The sequence below is a fragment of the Zalophus californianus genome, chromosome 10 (assembly GCF_009762305.2).
Source record: "Zalophus californianus isolate mZalCal1 chromosome 10, mZalCal1.pri.v2, whole genome shotgun sequence".
NCBI lineage: Eukaryota > Metazoa > Chordata > Mammalia > Carnivora > Otariidae > Zalophus > Zalophus californianus.
Genome location: NC_045604.1, coordinates 94,990,985 through 95,008,482, shown reverse-complemented (window position 1 = coordinate 95,008,482; position 17,498 = coordinate 94,990,985). Strand labels below are relative to the sequence as shown.

At 60.7% G+C, this 17,498-nt stretch overlaps 2 protein-coding genes across 3 annotated transcripts in view; one reads left to right on the top strand and one right to left on the bottom strand.

The window, feature by feature from the left end:
* NSMCE1 (NSE1 homolog, SMC5-SMC6 complex component) overlaps positions 1-6,373 on the top strand; it is a 39,733-nt gene extending 33,360 nt beyond the window's left edge. The window contains exons 5-9 of the mRNA XM_027610619.2: positions 665-742; positions 1,820-1,966; positions 4,463-4,579; positions 5,593-5,713; positions 6,157-6,373. Coding sequence (XP_027466420.1) covers positions 665-742; positions 1,820-1,966; positions 4,463-4,579; positions 5,593-5,713; positions 6,157-6,236 — 543 coding nt within the window. The 3' untranslated portion in view covers positions 6,237-6,373. The remainder of the gene's footprint in view (positions 1-664; positions 743-1,819; positions 1,967-4,462; positions 4,580-5,592; positions 5,714-6,156) is intronic.
* A 2,136-nt stretch (positions 6,374-8,509) lies between these two features.
* KDM8 (lysine demethylase 8) overlaps positions 8,510-17,498 on the bottom strand; it is a 29,921-nt gene continuing 20,932 nt past the window's right edge. For both annotated transcript variants that reach the window (XM_027611060.2, XM_027611059.2), the window contains exons 5-8: positions 16,926-16,970; positions 11,722-11,871; positions 10,809-10,901; positions 8,510-10,720 (exon numbers count right to left, since the gene is read on the bottom strand). In XM_027611060.2, the coding sequence (XP_027466861.1) occupies positions 10,556-10,720; positions 10,809-10,901; positions 11,722-11,871; positions 16,926-16,970 (453 nt within the window). In that variant the 3' untranslated portion in view covers positions 8,510-10,555. The remainder of the gene's footprint in view (positions 10,721-10,808; positions 10,902-11,721; positions 11,872-16,925; positions 16,971-17,498) is intronic.

Sequence of the window (17,498 nt, the reverse complement as noted above, 5' to 3'; positions counted from 1 at the left end):
GGTTGTGTTTGTTGACAGTTCAACGCAAGAAGTCCCCTCAAATGTGTGCGGTACTAGGATTAAAGGGAGGAAAGTGGTTTTTCATTTAGAATAAGGCATGGACGCTGAGAGAAGAATATGTGGCGCGCTGGGACTGAGAGCCAACTGGGCCTCCTGTTGGGCTCCGGTGTCCCTCCTGGCCAGCAAGCGAGGGGAGAAACAGGCGGGCAGAGCAGACAAGGCCCCCGCCTGGGCCAGGGCACTGCCGCAGGCCCATCCAAGGAGGCCGGGCTCCCACCAGCCAGGCCCACACAGCGAGGGGCGCTGGCCAGGGACTCCCACAGTCTTCCAGGGCCAAAGGGCTGTGGCATCAAATAACTGTGGAAATGCTGGGTTAAATCGGTAAATCGGGTTTGTTTACTGCTGGACTTCTCAGTGCCTTTTGCTTGTGAAGCTCCATTAGGCATGCAGACAAGTTCCCCAAATGTATCTGGGTTTGGAAGATACTCCACCACCTTTGGAGTTCTAAGAATCTCTGAGAATCAGACATGCTGACTGAGCTAGAGATTGAAGTCTAACGTAGGACTGGTCACAGATCCAGCCCTGTGGCCGGCAGCGCCTGGACACCGGCGCTCAGTGACCAGGGAGGGGCCCAGCCTGACTGCCACGCTGACCTCTTTTGTAGGTGAATCTGGCGACCACTTCTGTTTCCAAAATGGCCTCAGATTTTGCAGAGAATGAGCTGGATCTGTTCAGAAAGGCTGTAAGTACAGTAGCTCCTGTTTATCGGCCGGGCTTCTTATGGGAAACCTGCTGTCTTCCATCATTAGAAATGGAAACTGTGATCTTGGAGGGTCACCACTGCTGCCCCAGGTGGCCACGTGCAGGGGGAGCCGCTGGGCAGCTCACCACCACCAGGTGATGACGGGAGGGCACCATGGCTGCTCAGGAAGGAAGAGCTTCTTTAGGTTTGCACCAGGCCTCTGGGTGTGCGATGCAGGTGAACAGGTGTTATTGCCTGGTGCTCACAGCACGATCCACACCCGCAGCAGCAGCACCAGGGAGCTTGCTAGAAAGGCCGAATCCCAGTCCCCAGTCCACCACCCCCCCCCCGCCCAGACCGTTGAATCCAGGTCTGCGTTTTAACGAGGTGTCCCGACGGCACATTTCACGTTTGAGAGGCACTGCTCTGCCTCCCCGGCATCAGAGCTGTTGGCTCAGCCCTCCTGTCACTCACCTGGCTGAGCACCTGGTCCCGACAGTGGTTCTCAGCCCGGGGTGCACCTTTTAATAACCGGGAGGTAAAAACAGTTGAGATAGTCTGTTCTCACCCAGATCTGGTGAATCCAAGTCTCTGGTGACTAGTCCTAGAATCATTCCTTTCTGAGCCTCCTCTGGTAACAGTTGGCCCCCGAGCGTGCTGCTTCCTGGCCCACCCTGGCTTTGCTGTCCTGTCCTTCCTGCTTCCAGCTTGCCCCTCACCCCCGATGTCCTGCCCACATGTGAGTAGGAGGGTGCTACCTCTGTTCATTCATTCCTCAGCTTCTCTACCTTCAGGGAGGTGGGGGGCGAGAGAGAGGATTCTTGATTTGGGGGCATTAAGGTTATTCATTTGGCAGGTCACAGGGTGAGCGCTGAGTCAGAAGGGCTGGCCGTGGTTATGGCTTTTGGTGCTGGTTATGAACCGGCTTCCCGAAGGAGCGTCCCCAGGCCCAGTTCTGCCTGCGGTTGGGAGTGGTTTTGCTGCCCCTCCCCCGCCCCCCGCCAGGATCGGTGTTCTTGCTCAAATGTTGTTTTTGCTGATTTGATAGATGAACGTGGTACCTGCTGTTTCTTCCAGTTGGAACTGATTATTGACTCAGAAACTGGCTTTGCGTCTTCCACAAATATTTTGAACCTGGTTGATCAACTTAAAGGCAAGAAGATGAGGAAGAAGGAAGCAGAGCAGGTGTTGCAGAAGTTTGTACAGAACAAATGGCTGATCGAGGTAGCGTGTCCAGTGCTTTCCCTGGCTCGGCTCACTGTTTAGAACAGATAACAAATTTTCCTCCAGAACCATATCGTATCCAGTTGTTGTCCATTGAGCTGGGGTCGGGCCCCTTGTCTGCTTTAACGCGCACCGTGTCCCTGAGGAAGGCCTTGCAGCCTCATGCTCGCTCCCGTGGAGTGCCCCGGGAGCAGGGACTGCACCCAGGTTTGGGGCCCTGGTCCACAGACGCAGGGCGGTGGGCGCGGCTCTGGCGTCGGACCTGGGCCTGGTTCCTGGGCAGGAGGGCTGGAGCCCCTCTTCTGTGAGTGGGGAGGAGCCGTGTCCCCTCCCAGGCGGGAGAAGGCTGGGAATGGGATGGCTGATGCCCAGTGCCCAGTGCTGGGCTCCCAGAGGAATTGCCGTCCTTGTGGTTGCTATCGTCAGTGTCATGTTATTCAGGGCCTTTCGCTTAGATGCAGGCCCTGGGGAGCCAAGAGGACGTGCGGGCAGGTGCTGGAGAGGAGCTGGGAGCATCCGGGAAGGGACCAGATGGAGCTGAGTTCCCGTTTCTAGACCCCGTGGCTGCTTCTGCTGACTGGAGCGGAGCAGATGTGTCTGGGCTTTTCCCACAAAGGGCAGCACCGCTACTAGGAACCCCGAGGCACACCGGCCCCACGCTGGCCCCTGACCTCAGCTGTGTCCCTGAGCGCCTGTGTCTGCGCCCACATACTTGGGGCAGCCCTCCACCTCCTCCCCTGCTGGTTGGAGCCGCGGCTGCAGGCCGTGCGGCCACTGCTCATGGGGAGGCGCTGATCCACCTCCCTTCCAGGGAGAGCCGTCTCAGGTCACCAGAGCTGTGGCGCTGAGTCCTCGCTCCCGCAGTGCCTGAGGCGCTTTCCTGCCTGGATGGGCCACAGGGCCGAGGGCAGGGGTGCCGGGACCACCCCCCCCCCCCGGGCACAGTTGTGCCCACCGTGGCCTCGGGTCCTCCTGTGGCCCTGTAACAATGGAGGGCCCCTCGGCTCTGGCGTTGAGCTGATCGCGCCACAGCCCCGTGGCGTGGGTGACGTCTCCCCTGTCCGGCCCGGGCTCGGGAGACTGCAGCTCCCAACAATTGCTGTGTCTGGGCTCTCTTCCTCTCCCGGGCGGGCTCGGCAGGAGGGAACATTCTTGGGCAGCTTGGGTTATAACTGGCTGAGCTCTGCAAGCCTTTGTAAGGGCAGGGCCACGACACCTCCTTGCACCTTACGGCCCTGTACATGCTCCGTCAGTGCTGCTGGGGGCATGGTGGGCTGGGAGGGGACGTTCCAGAAACTTCCCTCCAAATATACAAGAAGTACTTGCTTCTCATGGGGAGGTGAGAAAATAACCGATCTTCATGAAGAAACACACTACGGTCACCTGCTGGTCTGCCCCGCAGAGCCACCCATTCCGGGAGCCCCAAGCACCCTGCTGTGGCCCCACGAGTTACCATGTACGTCCAGGGCACAGACGCAATTGTGTCCCAGTGGCAGGGGCCGGAGGGTACGTGGCCGGGGTCTGGGGGAGGCCCCCAGGTGGGCACGGGTCCTCAGAGTGTGGGCCTCTGCTGACGGCCGCACCTCCACACCTGAGGGGCCACTGTGCTGCGGGGCCTGAGCTCTAAGGATAGTTGTGAGGCCTGGGAGATTGTGGGAGGTTGGGTCTTCTTTGGGGGTTAGGGCACCTCGCCTGCCCTCCCTGTGATGGGGCCCCCAAAGGACCGAGTGGGGTCGTGAACGATAAGCACCAGGCACGGTTCCAGGCACGCAGTAGATGTTTAGTAAATGTGGCTCGGGCCCAACCGTGAACTTGAACTTGTTCACTGGGGCCTCGGGCATTCCTCAGTGGTCTCAAGGCAGGGTCGACTTCACCTTCCCTGGGAGGTTTACCACGGGACTGCCAAGCACTGAGCCCCACACTAGGCCTAGGGACTCAAGGGCAGACCTGGGCCCACGGTGTGGGTGAGAGCCAGAGATTGAGCAGGCAGCCGCGGAAGTTGAGTACAGATCGAGGGAAACACGTCCCAGGACAGCTCTTCCCCAACCGAGGCAATGACCCTGGAGCTGAAGGCAGCGCGGGGGCCGGCTAGAGTGCTGGCTGGGGGAGGAGAGGAAGGGGTGAGTGCTGGGGCAGGGGCTGTGTCCAGTTCGCCCCGCAGGGAGACTGCCTCCCTCTTCTGGCTCCGCATGCTCCCTGTAGGAGGGCTGTTGGCACCCCCGTTCACGCTTGTGTGGCACAAGCGAGGTGCCGAGGCAGGGGCACAGGGAGTCGCACATCAGCTCCCTTTTCCGTCTCAGCCGAGGTTTTCCCGGCTTGTGGCTCTGCCAAGGGGCCGGCGTGGTCACCTGTCGGCTGGGGCTGGTGGAAATGGGCCACGTGAGGGGCGCCCAGCCCTGCGCAGCTTCCTGGGCTGGGGGCCGTGGGCCTGCTAGGTGGGGAAGGGGCTGGCGTGAGGGGAGCTGAGACCTTGCCACGTCCCGTCCTGTCCTGCAGAAGGAAGGGGAGTTCACCCTGCACAGCCGGGCCATCCTGGAGATGGAGCAGTACATCCGGGAGACATACCCTGACGCCGTGAAGATCTGCAACATCTGCCACAGCCTCCTCATCCAGGTACTGCGCCAGCAGCGGGATGAGCCGGGGCCCCCGGGGCCCCGCGGGCTCTGAGCCCCTGCCTTGGGCACTGGCAGACGGAGGCCATCCCCTGGGAAGTGTCTGAGGACGGCCATGCGCATGCCCGCCTTTTCTCCTCCCTGGTCCCTCGGCTCTAGGCCAGGGACTCTCAGAGGCCTGTGTGCAGCCCGTGTCATCCTGGTGCTGGCGGTGGCGGCCGCGGCTGTTCTGTCCCGCGTGGCCTGCTTGCTGGGGCTTCCCTGCGGGTGGGCCAGCGCTGGGCGCTTGGGGGGTTCCTCCTCTGACGCTTACCTTCCCACCATCGTCAGCTGCGCCCTGACCAGTCGCTTTGCACAGGTACCTTGGGCACCTGGGGTGGTTTCCTTGGGCCGGCTTCCCGGAAGTGCAGTTTCTGGCACAGTGTTCACGTTTTCTTAAAGCCTTTGATCCACGTTGCCAAATAGCCTTCCGAAAGGCTGTAGTCGTGCGCACGGGCCCTGCACACTCAGAGCACCCGCGTGCACCGGGAGCCCGGGTTTCCGAGGCCGCCTGGCTGTGCTGCGGGGCCTGGCCCATCACCACCACACTCTGGCTGGTAGAGTTTTGGTATAAGATTTTTATTTGAGAGAGAAAGAGTGTGGGGAGGGGGAGTGGGTAGGGGCAGAGGGAGAGGGAGAAGCAGGCTTCCCACTGAGCAGGGACCCAACCTGGGACTCGATCCCAGGACCCCGAGATCATGATCTGAGCTGAAGGCGGCCGCTTAACCGATGGAGCCACCCCAGCGTCCCACTGTTAGAGTTTTGAGTGTCCTCCACCCATGTTCATTTCTCAGAATTTTTTAATAACAGTTCCTACAAGCCCTTGTGCTGAGGGCTTTGGGATTATCCTTATTCATCTGGGGCCTGGAAGACAAGACCATGGAGCCTGTTGGACGTTTTCCTGGCCATTTATGGAAGGTTTGTGAACATGGAGGTGTGTGCGAGGCTCCACGGCTATTGCCTTTCTGGTTTCAGGGTCAAAGCTGCGAGACGTGTGGCATCAGGATGCACTTACCTTGCACGGCAAAGTATTTTCAGTCCAGCCCCGAGCCTCGCTGTCCCCATTGTAATGACTACTGGCCCCACGAGATACCAGGTTCGCGTCACCGTGGGGCTCGGGGGTTGTGCCCCGGCCTCTGGGAGGGGCTGGGTGGCAGGACTGAGGGGACACCTGGGGGCGGGGAGCACTCAGGCGAGGGCTCCACGTGTGCAGGTCTGTGTGAGCAGGACCCGAACCCACGCGCTGAAGCAGCTCCTGCAGTACGTGGAGGCCTTACTGCTCGCACACTGCCAAGGGCTCTTAGAACCCAGGAGAACCTTTAGGTCACGTGTCTAGACCAGACAGGTCTAGACAAGGCCACACCCGCCTCCCGGCAGCTGTCTGGGGACGGGAGGTGACCCCCCGCTTCCTGGCTACGGTGGGGGGTGGGGCGAGGACAGAGCCCTTGGCAGGCGACCCGTAGCCGCGGTCTTGAGCTGCTGTCATGTGCGTGCCTGGCGCTGCCGCTCACGGTACCTTCTGGCCTTTTCCATGTGCAGAGGTCTTCGATCCCGAGAAGGAGCGGGAGGCTGGTACCTCCAGGGCCAACAAGAGATCCCTGCGGTCCAGGCAGCACTAGCTGGTGCGCTGGTATGGGGCTCGCTGCCTTCGGAGACAGCCAGCGGGCCCTGTTTGGGAGGCAGTGCTTCACGTTGCACCTGAACCCCCGTCTGCTTTGTGGTCGCTCGTGAGGTTTGGAATAAACATTACTAAGGAGTCCTTGCTGCAGCCTCGGTCTGTGGTTGTGCGCCCCCTAGGAGGCTTCCTGGGGTGGCTCCCAGATAACGGAGAACCCCTTGGCTTGGGTCCCCGCTGGGGAAGCTGCCAGAGCTCCTCCTGCATGACACCCCCCCAGTGGCTCAGCCTCAGCCCCCGGCTTGGGTCACTTGTGCCATCAACACTGGCCAGCCCAGCCCTCCCCAGCCCCCTCACAGCCCGGACCCCTCTCTGGCCCAAGGTGCAGTTTGCCTGACGGGCTGGAGGCTGCTCTCCTCACTGGGTACCTCCGCCCCTGCCTGGTGAAGAGCAGCGCCACCAGCAGCCGTCCTGTCGGCCTAGATGTCCCCTCCTCCCTGGCTCACCGGCCACCGAACCCTGTCCAGGCCCCCTGCCCCCTCTGCCAGCTCAGCTCCTGGCCACAGCCAGCCCGCCTGCTCCAGGCTCTTCCACCGCGGCCATCCGCGCGGCACGCCCACCTGAGACCTGATGGCCCCGCTGGCCCGGGGCCCGGGTGCAGACTGAGGATTCATGGGCCGGCGCTGAGGCCCATCTCACCACCTCTCTGGGCCCGCTTTGCCCCACATGGCCTTTCTTTCCCTCCTGAAAGCGCCCTCTGTTCCTGGCCCCTGAGCCCCTGCATGCATTGTGCCCTGGGCCTGCGCAATTTCCCTCGTTTCCCGCCACTGGCCTGCTCCCCAGCCGCTCTTCGGATTTTGTCACGGTTTCCAGCCCTCGGTCCAGCCCTGTTTTCCCCCACATCCCTGCTCATCACACCTGCCACACTTCTGACTCCCGTCTCCTTGTCTCTTCCACCCCGGTATCAGTCAGCCCAGCCCAATGTGGCTAAACAAGGAAGGACTTGGCCAGACGGGGTCCTTCAGGAGAGGCTTGACCTGGTGGGTCCTGTGATGTCACCAAGAATCTACATCGCTGCCTCTGCTAACTTTCATCGAGCTGGCCTTGTGCTTACAGTCTCCCAGAAAATCTAGCCACTTTCTTCCTGCTAGCGATCCTTCCAGGCCTCACACGCCACTGCGCCCGTGTTGGGAGGAAGAGGGCGCGTCCCATTAACTGGCTTGCCTGCCCCAGCAAACACCCTCGTGGTCCTGCTCCACTCTGGATACTTACAGAGGTGGGGACGGGATAGGGCAGTCCAGTTGGGACTGGCAAATTGGGGCTTGCCTCTGAGCCACAGAGTTCTCTCCCAAAGATAATGGGATGTTCTTATCAGGCAAACGGGGAATGAACTTGGCACCAAATGGGCAGGTGGCCTCCACCCGTCATCTGTTCCACAAGCCCGGTGCACAGGGGACATCTAGCATCTATGACGTGGTGGACAAATGGCGCCGGCTGGTGAGAGCCTCCCAGCCTCAGGTGGGTCTCCTCATCGCCCAGCTCCCAGGCAGTGAGGATGCTTCCAACGGAGCCTCTGGGAGCCAGGCTGGGATTCCGGCACAGCCCTCTGGAGGCAAACAGCAGCCCCCCAGTAGAGCCCCATGGGTACCCCCCGACCGTGTAGGGAGGTCTGGTGTCAAGCAGGCAACGGAAAGCATCCTCACTAGCTTAAGCAGAGAAGGGCTTTCTTGGAAGGGTACAAGGAAATCTGCAGAGATGACAGGAAGGCAGGAAAAACAGTGGAGAAAGGATGGACCCTGGGGCTTGGGGGGGCCCGGGGGCTTCCCACAGCCCGAGGAGGGGCAGTGTCATACCACGCAGGTCCAGGCGAGTCCTAGCTGTGACTCCAGATGCTCTGAGCCCCTGGCCCCGGGGGACACAGGCCCCCCGGCTCTCAGTCTCCCGGTGCTGATCCCAATGTGAACTTCCCAAGGACTCCTTGACAGCACCCGACAAAACCTCATACACAATTCTGAAGACCATGTCTGGCGCTCGAGGCTTTGGGGATCAGGCCGTTGCCGCCTCTCTGCCCAGCCCGTCTCCCCCCTCTCTGCTCCCTGTCGACACTCCTGACTTGGTCACTCCGGGAGCTACCAATGGGACAGGTGACAGCTGTTCCGCTTTCCGGGCTCGCCCTGCCAGCCCGCCGGCCCTTCTCACAGCAGCTCGCAGACCTGGCTCCCCCTGCAGATGCAGTACCCCCCCCCCCCCCCCCCCCCCCCCCGGTGCTCTGGCTGCACGGGCTCCCTCCCTCTCCCCTAGCACCTGAGCCTTCCTGCCCCAGGGCTGTTGCACCTGCTGCTGGGAGCGCCTCCTCAAACCTCGTGGCCAGTTGCGGCCTCCTGGTCATTCTAGCTACTCAGATGTCGTCTGTGCTAAGTCCCATCCCCAGCACCCCCGTCGCAGTCCCTTCACAGGCCTCGCCACGATCCACACCTTACTGCACTGTCCCTCCGTCTGGACGCCGGGACAGGGCCGCATCTGGCTCGAGGCCTTGCGTCCCTGCGTCAGACCAGCCCTGGGCTGGCCTCTGCAGCTCGGGCGGGTGGGGGACGGTGGCCCTGAGCTCACCCCTCATCGGCTCGGCGGGCAGCCGGTGGGCGCTCGTCTTCCATGAGGACCCGAGTCCGCGCTGCTCAGAGCCGAGGCCAGCCCTCCGGCCCTGCTGTTGCCGGTGGCCTTGGAGCCCCACCCAGAGGACACATAAAGATTTCGGCTTCTGCCCCGTCTTGCCACCTGACAAGGGACAGTTGCTGCAGGCAGCCAGGCCCCCGCATCCCGCTTTAACGCCCGTGTCCTCTCAGCCGCTCGGAGCAGGAGCGGGGCCGCCAGCCGGGAGAGACGGATCGTAGAGGCTACAGCCGCCCTCGGGTGGGGGGCCTGTGGGTGATGCAGGCGGGCCCCCGAGTTATGGCCCACTCATCCCTGATGGCCAGCGTGCCAGACGCAGTGGCCTTCCTACTGCCCTGCTACCTTCAGCGGCGCGGATATTTGGGTAAGTTCTTCATCTGACGGATTAGGCAAAGAACTATTAATAGCGCCAGATGGGGGACAAGCAGTCTCCGCAGAGAGCCCTCGTTTCACTCCCAAGTAGCTGGCCTTTGCCTCTGCCCTGCGTGCTCCCGCCACGCCCCCACCTCACTCCACCTCAGCCCCGTTGCCTCCCTGCCCCACCCCTCCAACAGCCCGCTGGCTCCACGCATATACTGATGGTCTCCCTGCCCCCAACTTGGGGGCCCAAGCCCTGCGTGATCAAGCTCAAAGGCCCTGGCCCGCTTGCAGAGGATGCGAGCGGCTACGGTTCCAGCCACCCACCGACGCTTCCCCACCCCTGCTCTCGCTTACCCAAGGGTCTGCGTGTTAGCCAGGCCCCGGCTGCTGGAGCTGCACCTGTTGGCTCCCGGCCCGCCAGAGTCTTCCCTGGGGCCTTGGAGCCTGTGGGCCCTGGTGCTGCGGGGACATGGAGCTGACCTGCAGGGCCACCTGCTCCCCTGGGCGGAAGGCTCTCTCTGCAAGTGGGGAATGAACGAGACCGGGGCAGGAGGGGGCTTCTGGGCACCGCTGAGGGTGGTTTCACGGTGTGGGGACTGGCTGCTGGGAGGGGGCACGGTTGAATATGCAGGCTAGGAGATGGCCCTGGCTGCGCTGTGTGTGCATAATGACAACAGAAACCTCCCCAGACTTCCCGCTGCCGGCAGGGCTGGGCTGAGCAAGCCGAGAGGGACTGTCGCCCGCGGCCAGCGCCACCTCCAGAGTCTGCGGGTTGGGGCTGTCCTGTCAGGCCAGTCATGACAAACAAGTCGGTGGCAATCACAGTAATTATTAAGATCAGATGGTAGCTAACGCCCGTGGATTTGCCGGGGCGCTGTCCGCGTGCTGCCTCTCGAACTCTCACTGTGGGTGCTCGAGCTGCCCTGTTTTCCCCATGGAGACACACACACAGTGAGGTATCTGTCCCGCCTCTGCCACAGCAAGTAAGCCAAGGGGCCAGGTCTGAATCCGGGCAGCCGACCTCAGAGCCCACCCCCTACCGCCGTGCACACTGCCAGCCCCTGTCCCCAGCACCTCAGGCCTCACGATGCCCAGGGTCTCCAGGCAGGTGTTGGCCCGGGGCGTCCTCCTGGGGTCCGGCCCACCTGCCTCTGCTGCACGCACCTGGCCTGGAGCGTGCGCCTTGCCGCGCCCTCGTCCTGTGTCCGCCAGCGCCCAGCCCGGTCTCCAGCAAAGGCTCCGGCACAGGCCGGGTGTGGAGCCGGGGAGGCGTCTCGGACCCTCGCACCCTGGCTATGACCACCAGAAGCTGACGGAGAAGCTCAAGTCCAGAGCCCGCACGTAGTGCCAGTACCGGGCCGGAATAAAGAGGACCTCCCCGGGAGACAGGACGCAGGACAGGAACGGGGCCTCAGCAAACCTGGGGAACTTCTCCCGCTCGGGGTTCTCCACGTCAACCTGAAGAAGACCCGAGCCATCACCTGCCTGCTCTCCAGGGTCCAGGTGGGAGAATCTGCAGCGCCACGCAGGGTCCCCGAGCACCCACCTGGCTCGTGTTATGAAGAAGGTGCGTCTCGTGCGGATATAAAGCCTCTGACTCCTGCGGGGAATACAGCCGGATGTACTTCCTGCCGATCACCTGGGAAGACAGTGCCTCATCACTCAGCTGCTGCCCCCAGCGCCACGGCTGCCCCCCGCGGACTGCAGGTCCCTGAACCCACCAGCGTCCCACACCTCTGCACGCCTTTCCACGTGCTGTTCCCTGCGCCCAGACTGCCCCATCCCCGCCACATGCATTCCAGGCCATGCATGGGTTTAGCCTCCAGATATATTACGGATCGGTAACTAGAGAGGCTAGCCAAGTGGCCCAACGTCACCAGGCTGGATGGTGACAGGGCTGGCGTTCACGCCAAGCAGCGGCTCCGGGGCCCAGCCCTCAGCCCCTCTAGTGCCTCTGCTGGAAGAACGTTCTCATCTGTTAAACCTCTCTGCCTGCAAAAAATAAGGTGGTTTCACAACAGGTGCCCCTCCCCTTGCAATAAGCACACCCGCTCCCCGTCTGGGTCAGGGTCTCAGGACACACCACCCAGTGGCCGGGAAGCCACGCCTCGTCTGGGGAGAGGTGCTGGCAGGGGGAACCTGGCCTGGTTCTGATGGAAGGGGGGTGGCAGGGGAAGGCAGAGGACACGCAGCGTGAGGGCACTTGCTCCGTCCCGAGACAGCACCCCGGCCCTGCTCTGCCCGAGTGACGTGGCCACCATCCTGGGGGCTGCTGGTCCCGGGCCCACACCTGGAACCAGCCTCTGCCAGAGGGAGGGCCCCATAGGGGCCTGGTACCATCTTTCTGATTTCATTTTTGTCCACACCCCTCTCTCTGGTGTTTAAACCTGGGTAACGTGGCCAGCTGCACGGGGCCAGGCTGGGGAGGCACAAGGCCAATGCTCTGGACCAACTCCCACCTGGACCAGAAAGTTCTGCTGAGGGTCCTGATGAAGGGGGGACACGGTTCCTTGGGGACCAAACCAGGCATTAATGGTGATCTCTTCCTCCTCCCCGTCGCCCAGGCAGCAGTAGTCCGGGATGCTGATGTCCCGCTTCAGCTCCGGGATCTGTGGGGGCAGAGCACAGGTGGGGGGTCGAGCCTCTGGCCAGGGACGCACCACCCCTGAAGTCAACGGACCATCTCACAGGATGGCCAAACACACACTGCCTTTTTACCTAACAATGCGACTGTGTCTGTGTTTTACTGTGGGGGAATTGAAAAACCAACTGAAGAAATTAATATATAGGGACACTTGGGTGGCTCAGTCAGTTGAGTGTCCAACTCCTGATTTCGCCTCAGGCTGTGATCTCATGAGATCGGGCCTCATGTTGGCCTCTGTGCTCAGCATGGAGTCTGCTTGTCCCTCTCCCTCTGCCCCTCCCACTATGCAAGCTCTCTCTCTCTCAAGTAAATACATAAATTTTTTAAAAAAAGAAAGAAAAAATAAATATATAATCATTACAAAAGAGTTACATATAATTTTATTTCCAGATTTGTTTCCCTGTCATGTGCATTTTATCTTCGTTTCCTTTTTGAAAACCTGATAGCACTGCTTTGCACTTAAAAATACACCAGCTCGCAATGTTTGTACTACAGAGTGCTACGTTTTTGAAAATCAAATTAAAGAAAAAAACAGAAAGAAAATGGGGTTGGGTATTTATCAAATCTCTGGAAAGGGAGACTCCCCAAAATGAACTAAGGAGAAAGCGGTGACCGTGCATGCATTTTAAATATGTTCACGAATCCAAAGGCCAATAAAGGGAGAAACTTTTGCACTGTGGTACCCGAGGGTTAGTGTGGAGAGCTCGTACCAAATAACAAGGAAACATAGTAAGGATCCCGGTACATAAGCTACATGAATAATCAAAGGGCAAAAACCAGACACTATGTAGAAATGAGTTCGATACAAGGGAGGCGCTGTTGGCTCCCCGCCCCGGCCGCCGTCCCTGACCCGCCGACAAGAGGTGCTTTCAGACAGCAAGCATGGTGTCCCCTCTGGAGTTTGCTTCTAGCCCTGCGTCCTCCCCGCTCCCTGGCCGGGCCTTCAGAGGGTCCGCCGGGGCTGCACCCAGCAGAGGGGCCCCAGCACCCCCACTCAGGGCTGGTGAGGGGTCCGGACACCCCGGGGAGGGGGCCGCGGGCCGGCTCCCCTGGGTGCAGCCCCGGCCGGGCCTTCTGAAGGCCTGTCAGACGCCGGTTCTTTCCTGCAGAGGCCAGGTCCCCATGGCCCCACGCAGCCCCGAGCCTCGAAGACTGCCTGCTGCTGGGGTAGGTGGCTCGGCGGCTCAGGGAAATTCCACAGAAACCGACGTCTGGTCCCTAATGGGTGGCGGTGGGGGGCACCCCTCGGCTACTTTCCACAGGTATTTGAGAGGGACGTCTCCCTGCTCTGAAGGGGCAGCTGCAGGCAGGCTTTCGCCATCTTTCAGTCATAGCTGCTCCAAGTTCAGGGTGCTGGCCAAGAAGCCACTGATGGATCCTTGGGAATGGCTGGAATGTTCTCCCTGCAGAGACCTCAGGCTGTTCTGTCTCAAACAGCCTGTGCAGAAGTAGAGAAATGCGGCTGTGTCCACCGCTCTGGACTAACGTACAAGTTCCCAGTCTGGGGTCCCCTGTCCTGTCGGCCCGTGGGGTGGCCAGTGGGGTGGGGGGTGGCAGGAGATGCCAAAGGCCTCTGGGAATCTCCTGCTTCTCCATCACCACCAGGCTCCGGCACACACAGCTGCTTCCCGCTGGGACGCTCGGAAGCGGACTGGTCCCTGATGATATCATCAGGGTTTCTGGACTGTGACTGGTTGGTCAAATGGTGTAATGAGAGCCACTGGCCACGGATTCAGAGACCACCCCCCCCCAGAGAAGGAATGCTCCCACCATGTGACCAATAATTAAAGGGAGGCCTAGCGTGGTGGCCACAATCTCCCACAACCTGGGGCCCCTGGGAGAAAAGTCTTAAGTAAGACGTTTTTGGGCAAGAGGTTTCAGGTGGGAGCCACTGAGCTTCGTGGAGACAGAGAAGGCCCCACAAAGCAGTGCGGGGGCCTGCCAGGTGGCACTCTGGGCAGCAGAGGTGAAAACACACCTCTGGGGACCCGAGAGAAAGATCCAGGTGGCCTTCCAAAAGGCAAAATGTCTTCAAGGTCTTGGTTCGTCTTAAAAACAATTGGGCACTTTGCCTTCTGCTTCTAAAACTGCTTCTTGTTCTAGTAAAATTGAAAATGGCTGCCCTAGGACAGGGAGGCGAGTTTACCTGTGGCTTCACAGGGCCCCTGGGAGGTGTGAACAAGGTCAGGGGACAGGCTGGTCACTTGGGATGGCACGGTAGGGGCCTGCTCGCTAGACTCCCCCTTTCCTTCGGAGAGGGCAGGAGCCCAACTGAGATGGGCTAAGGATGGTGCCGGGAACCCCCCCGGAAAACCCACGGTCAAGGACAGCAGTGACCTGCTCTTTCTGGGTCGGGTCCTAATTCGGGAGGCCTGGGAAAGAGAGCGCAGCCCACCCAGCCCCCACCTGCTCCGACCCCTTTAATTTTGGGTGCGTAGGCTCCTGGGGGCTGGGACAGCCCCAACTGGACCTGGGTCCCGTGTCAGGACAGGCACTGAGAGTAGCCCCAGCCCAGGGACAGACCCGGCAGACCTTGGCTGTGGTTCGGGCCCTGACTGACTCAGTCAGATCCAACCCCTTCGGGGCATAACCCCCCATCCCCACCCAGGCCAGGTGCTGCCCTGCCCGGGCATTCCTGCTGGGCCCCACCACAGTGTCTGTAGCCTGGCCGAGACACCAGCGAAGTCCCTCCTGGATCCCTTGGCTCCACTGACTGGGCACTCGGGTCTCAAGTCTGGAGTTTTCCTTGACTGCTCCCTTTCCCTCGGCCTCACCCAGCCACCTGTGTGCAGGTGCCGGCAGCTGGCACCAATCTGGAACCCGTCCGCTTCCCCGGGTATCAGCTCCCCCTGGACTACGGCAGCAGCTTCCTGGGGGTCTCCCCGCTGCCCCACCCACCCACCTTCCATTCCCCTCTAGGACGGGGCCTCGGCCATCTGAGAAGGCCCCCAACCCTCCCACGCGGCCCCAGGCATGGAAAAGACCAACCTTCCTCTTCCAGCCCCACCTGCTGCTTCCCCCCCCCCCCCGCAGGCACTTGGCTCCAGCCCCGCTCAAGGGGCAAGTCCGCTCCTGCTGCCCCCTTAGCTGGCATGTCCCCCTCGTCTCCTTTTAGACAAAAGAAGAAAGTTAAGGATTGGCATCAAATACAGCACTTACACTAGACAACTAGCTTAAACCCAGAACGTATACAGAAGACTCCTAACACTCAAAAGACAAACGACCCAATAAAAAACATGGGCAAAACATCCGCCCGTGGCTGGAGGCTGCTCGTCTTTGAGGTTGCCACTGAAGTCTCACCTCCTGGAGACGCCTTCCCTGCCCCTTGGCTCCCTGGAGCCACCGCCACAAGGCTGCCTGTTCTCCTGGGGGCGCTCATCACCAGCTGATGTACTTGGATTTCAGGTCCACTGGGGTGGGAGGGGCAGCTCTTCCTTACCCTGTCCCCCCAGGGCCGGGCCCAGAGCAGGGTGCAGAGGGGCTCACAGGAAGCCCAGGCCCAGGGCAGCATTCCGGCCCCCTGCTCCCAGAGTGAAGTGAGTGGGGGGGCAGGGCAGGGGGGTGGACAGAAGGAAACTGTTCAATGACCTCCCCAGGATAAGCTGTCAGGTTGTTTCAGCCTAACCAGATGGCTCTGAAAACTCGGAAGGCCATCAGGTTCCACTTCACTTTGTTCCCTCGTTGTGTCTACATTTAAAAATAAAGTCTATTTTTCCTCATGATGATGAGCATACGGGCTCGTTCTAGATGCTTTGCAAACTGCAGAGAATAGGAAAAACCGCACACTGTGTGACCACGCACAAGCGCTGTTCATCTTCTGGGGCATCTCCTGTCCTCACCAGAGCAGAGCTCCCTCTGTCCGCTGCGCATCCTCGCTTTCTCACTTCCCCGCAGCCAGGCAGCTCCCCGGGTCCCACCAGCGCGTCTTGAGTGAGCCCCCCTGCTCACCGTGTGCTCGGGGCCCCGGGTGACAGGTGCACGGGACACGCGCTGCCGGGGTTGGGGGCTGGGAGCCATCCTGCATTTCTGTCAGCTCTGGGAGCACTGGTGGGGCCACCCTGTCATGCTCCCTTTTTAGGGCTGACTGGTGACGGTGATGGAGAAAGCCAGAGCAGGACTTCTGCCCCGCCCCCACCCTGGGCTCTCCTGATGGATCTCCCTGGAATACCTCCTCTTACTGGGACCCTACTGCTCAGAAACCTCCCAGGGCTCCCCGCTGCCTTGCAGATAAATCCAAGTTCTTGGTCTGACCTTCAAGGCTTGCTCAGCTGGGGCCCAGCCTCCCTCTTTGCCTTCTCGCTCTGCTCTTCTGGATGCACCCTCTCAGGCAGGTGGACGCACCCAGCACAGGGGGCCTGCTCCAGAGTGCGCCCCTGAGCCTTGGTGCATGAGGCGCCTCTCCCTGCAATGTCCTCCTGCCTCCGGCCTGGCTGGGCACCGCTCCTCCTCTCAGCCCCAGCCCGAGACCCCCTCAGCCTTCAGCCTTCAAGCAGTCTGTCCTGAGGGTCTTCAGTCTGGCCAACCAGGGCTGGGGACCCAGAGGAACTGAACCCGACCCTTGCCAGGAGTGCACAGGCCCAGCCAGGGGGAGATGGCCTTGTGAGCTGACAACTGAGATGGACTAAGGACGGTGCCGGGAACACCCCCGGAAAACCCACAGTCAAGGATAGCAGTGACCTGCTCTTTCCGGGTCGGGTCAGAGCCTGCTGCCCTCACTCGGCTCCCCAGGACCCATTCCTCCATGTCCGACCACACCTGCTCCCACTTCGCTGGGGCCACCTCCCTCCGATGCCGTGGGCTCCTCACCACCCCCATCCCAGGCTTGGGGCCCTGGGGTCGGTACGCCCAGTCTCCCGCTCGCCAGCTGCTGCCCTCTGGTGAGGGGGACACGGGCACCACCCCCGTGGGTGGCCCAAGAGGCTGCTAGAGCCTTTCCGGCCCTCTGGGGCTCAGAGCCCATGAGGGGAGGTGGGAGAAGGTGGCAGGATCAAGGACAGAGGAGCGTGGTCTCAGACTTACCTGGTCAAAGAGCTGGTGCTGCGCAAGGTACCCGACGTCCTTTGACTAATCCGTGGAAGGAAAACCGGAAGCGACACAGAAAAAGCCTGGTTAGCCGTAAGGAGCACCCTCCGGGCGCTGTTCCGCTCACTCTCAGCACTGGGTGTGCCCCAGCCACTGCGTCCCGTCCCCCTTGGGCCCCTCTGTGCCCCAGGGGCAAACATCAGCGATGCTCTCCCTCTTGCGGGCAGCGCTGGGCCGCCTCTGTAGGGATGCCCCAGGCTCAGTTTCCCCCCATGAAAATGAAGAGGCTGTACACCCATGAGGATTTCTTTTATAAATAAAAATAGAATCATATCATATGTATTACTTGGAAATCCATTTCATTTAATGACAACCTCACAAGTATCTCCTCAGGTGAGTACGTACAGATCTGCCTCATTTTTTTTTTTTTTTGACGGATACATGTTTTATAGGCAGGGTACCCCATGAATTCAATCACCCCCTGCTGGTGGACAGTCAGGTTATTTAGCCAGTGTTTCCATAAACAGCCTAATATTCTGGTCCTTATATTTATGTCCTCCCAAAAATAGA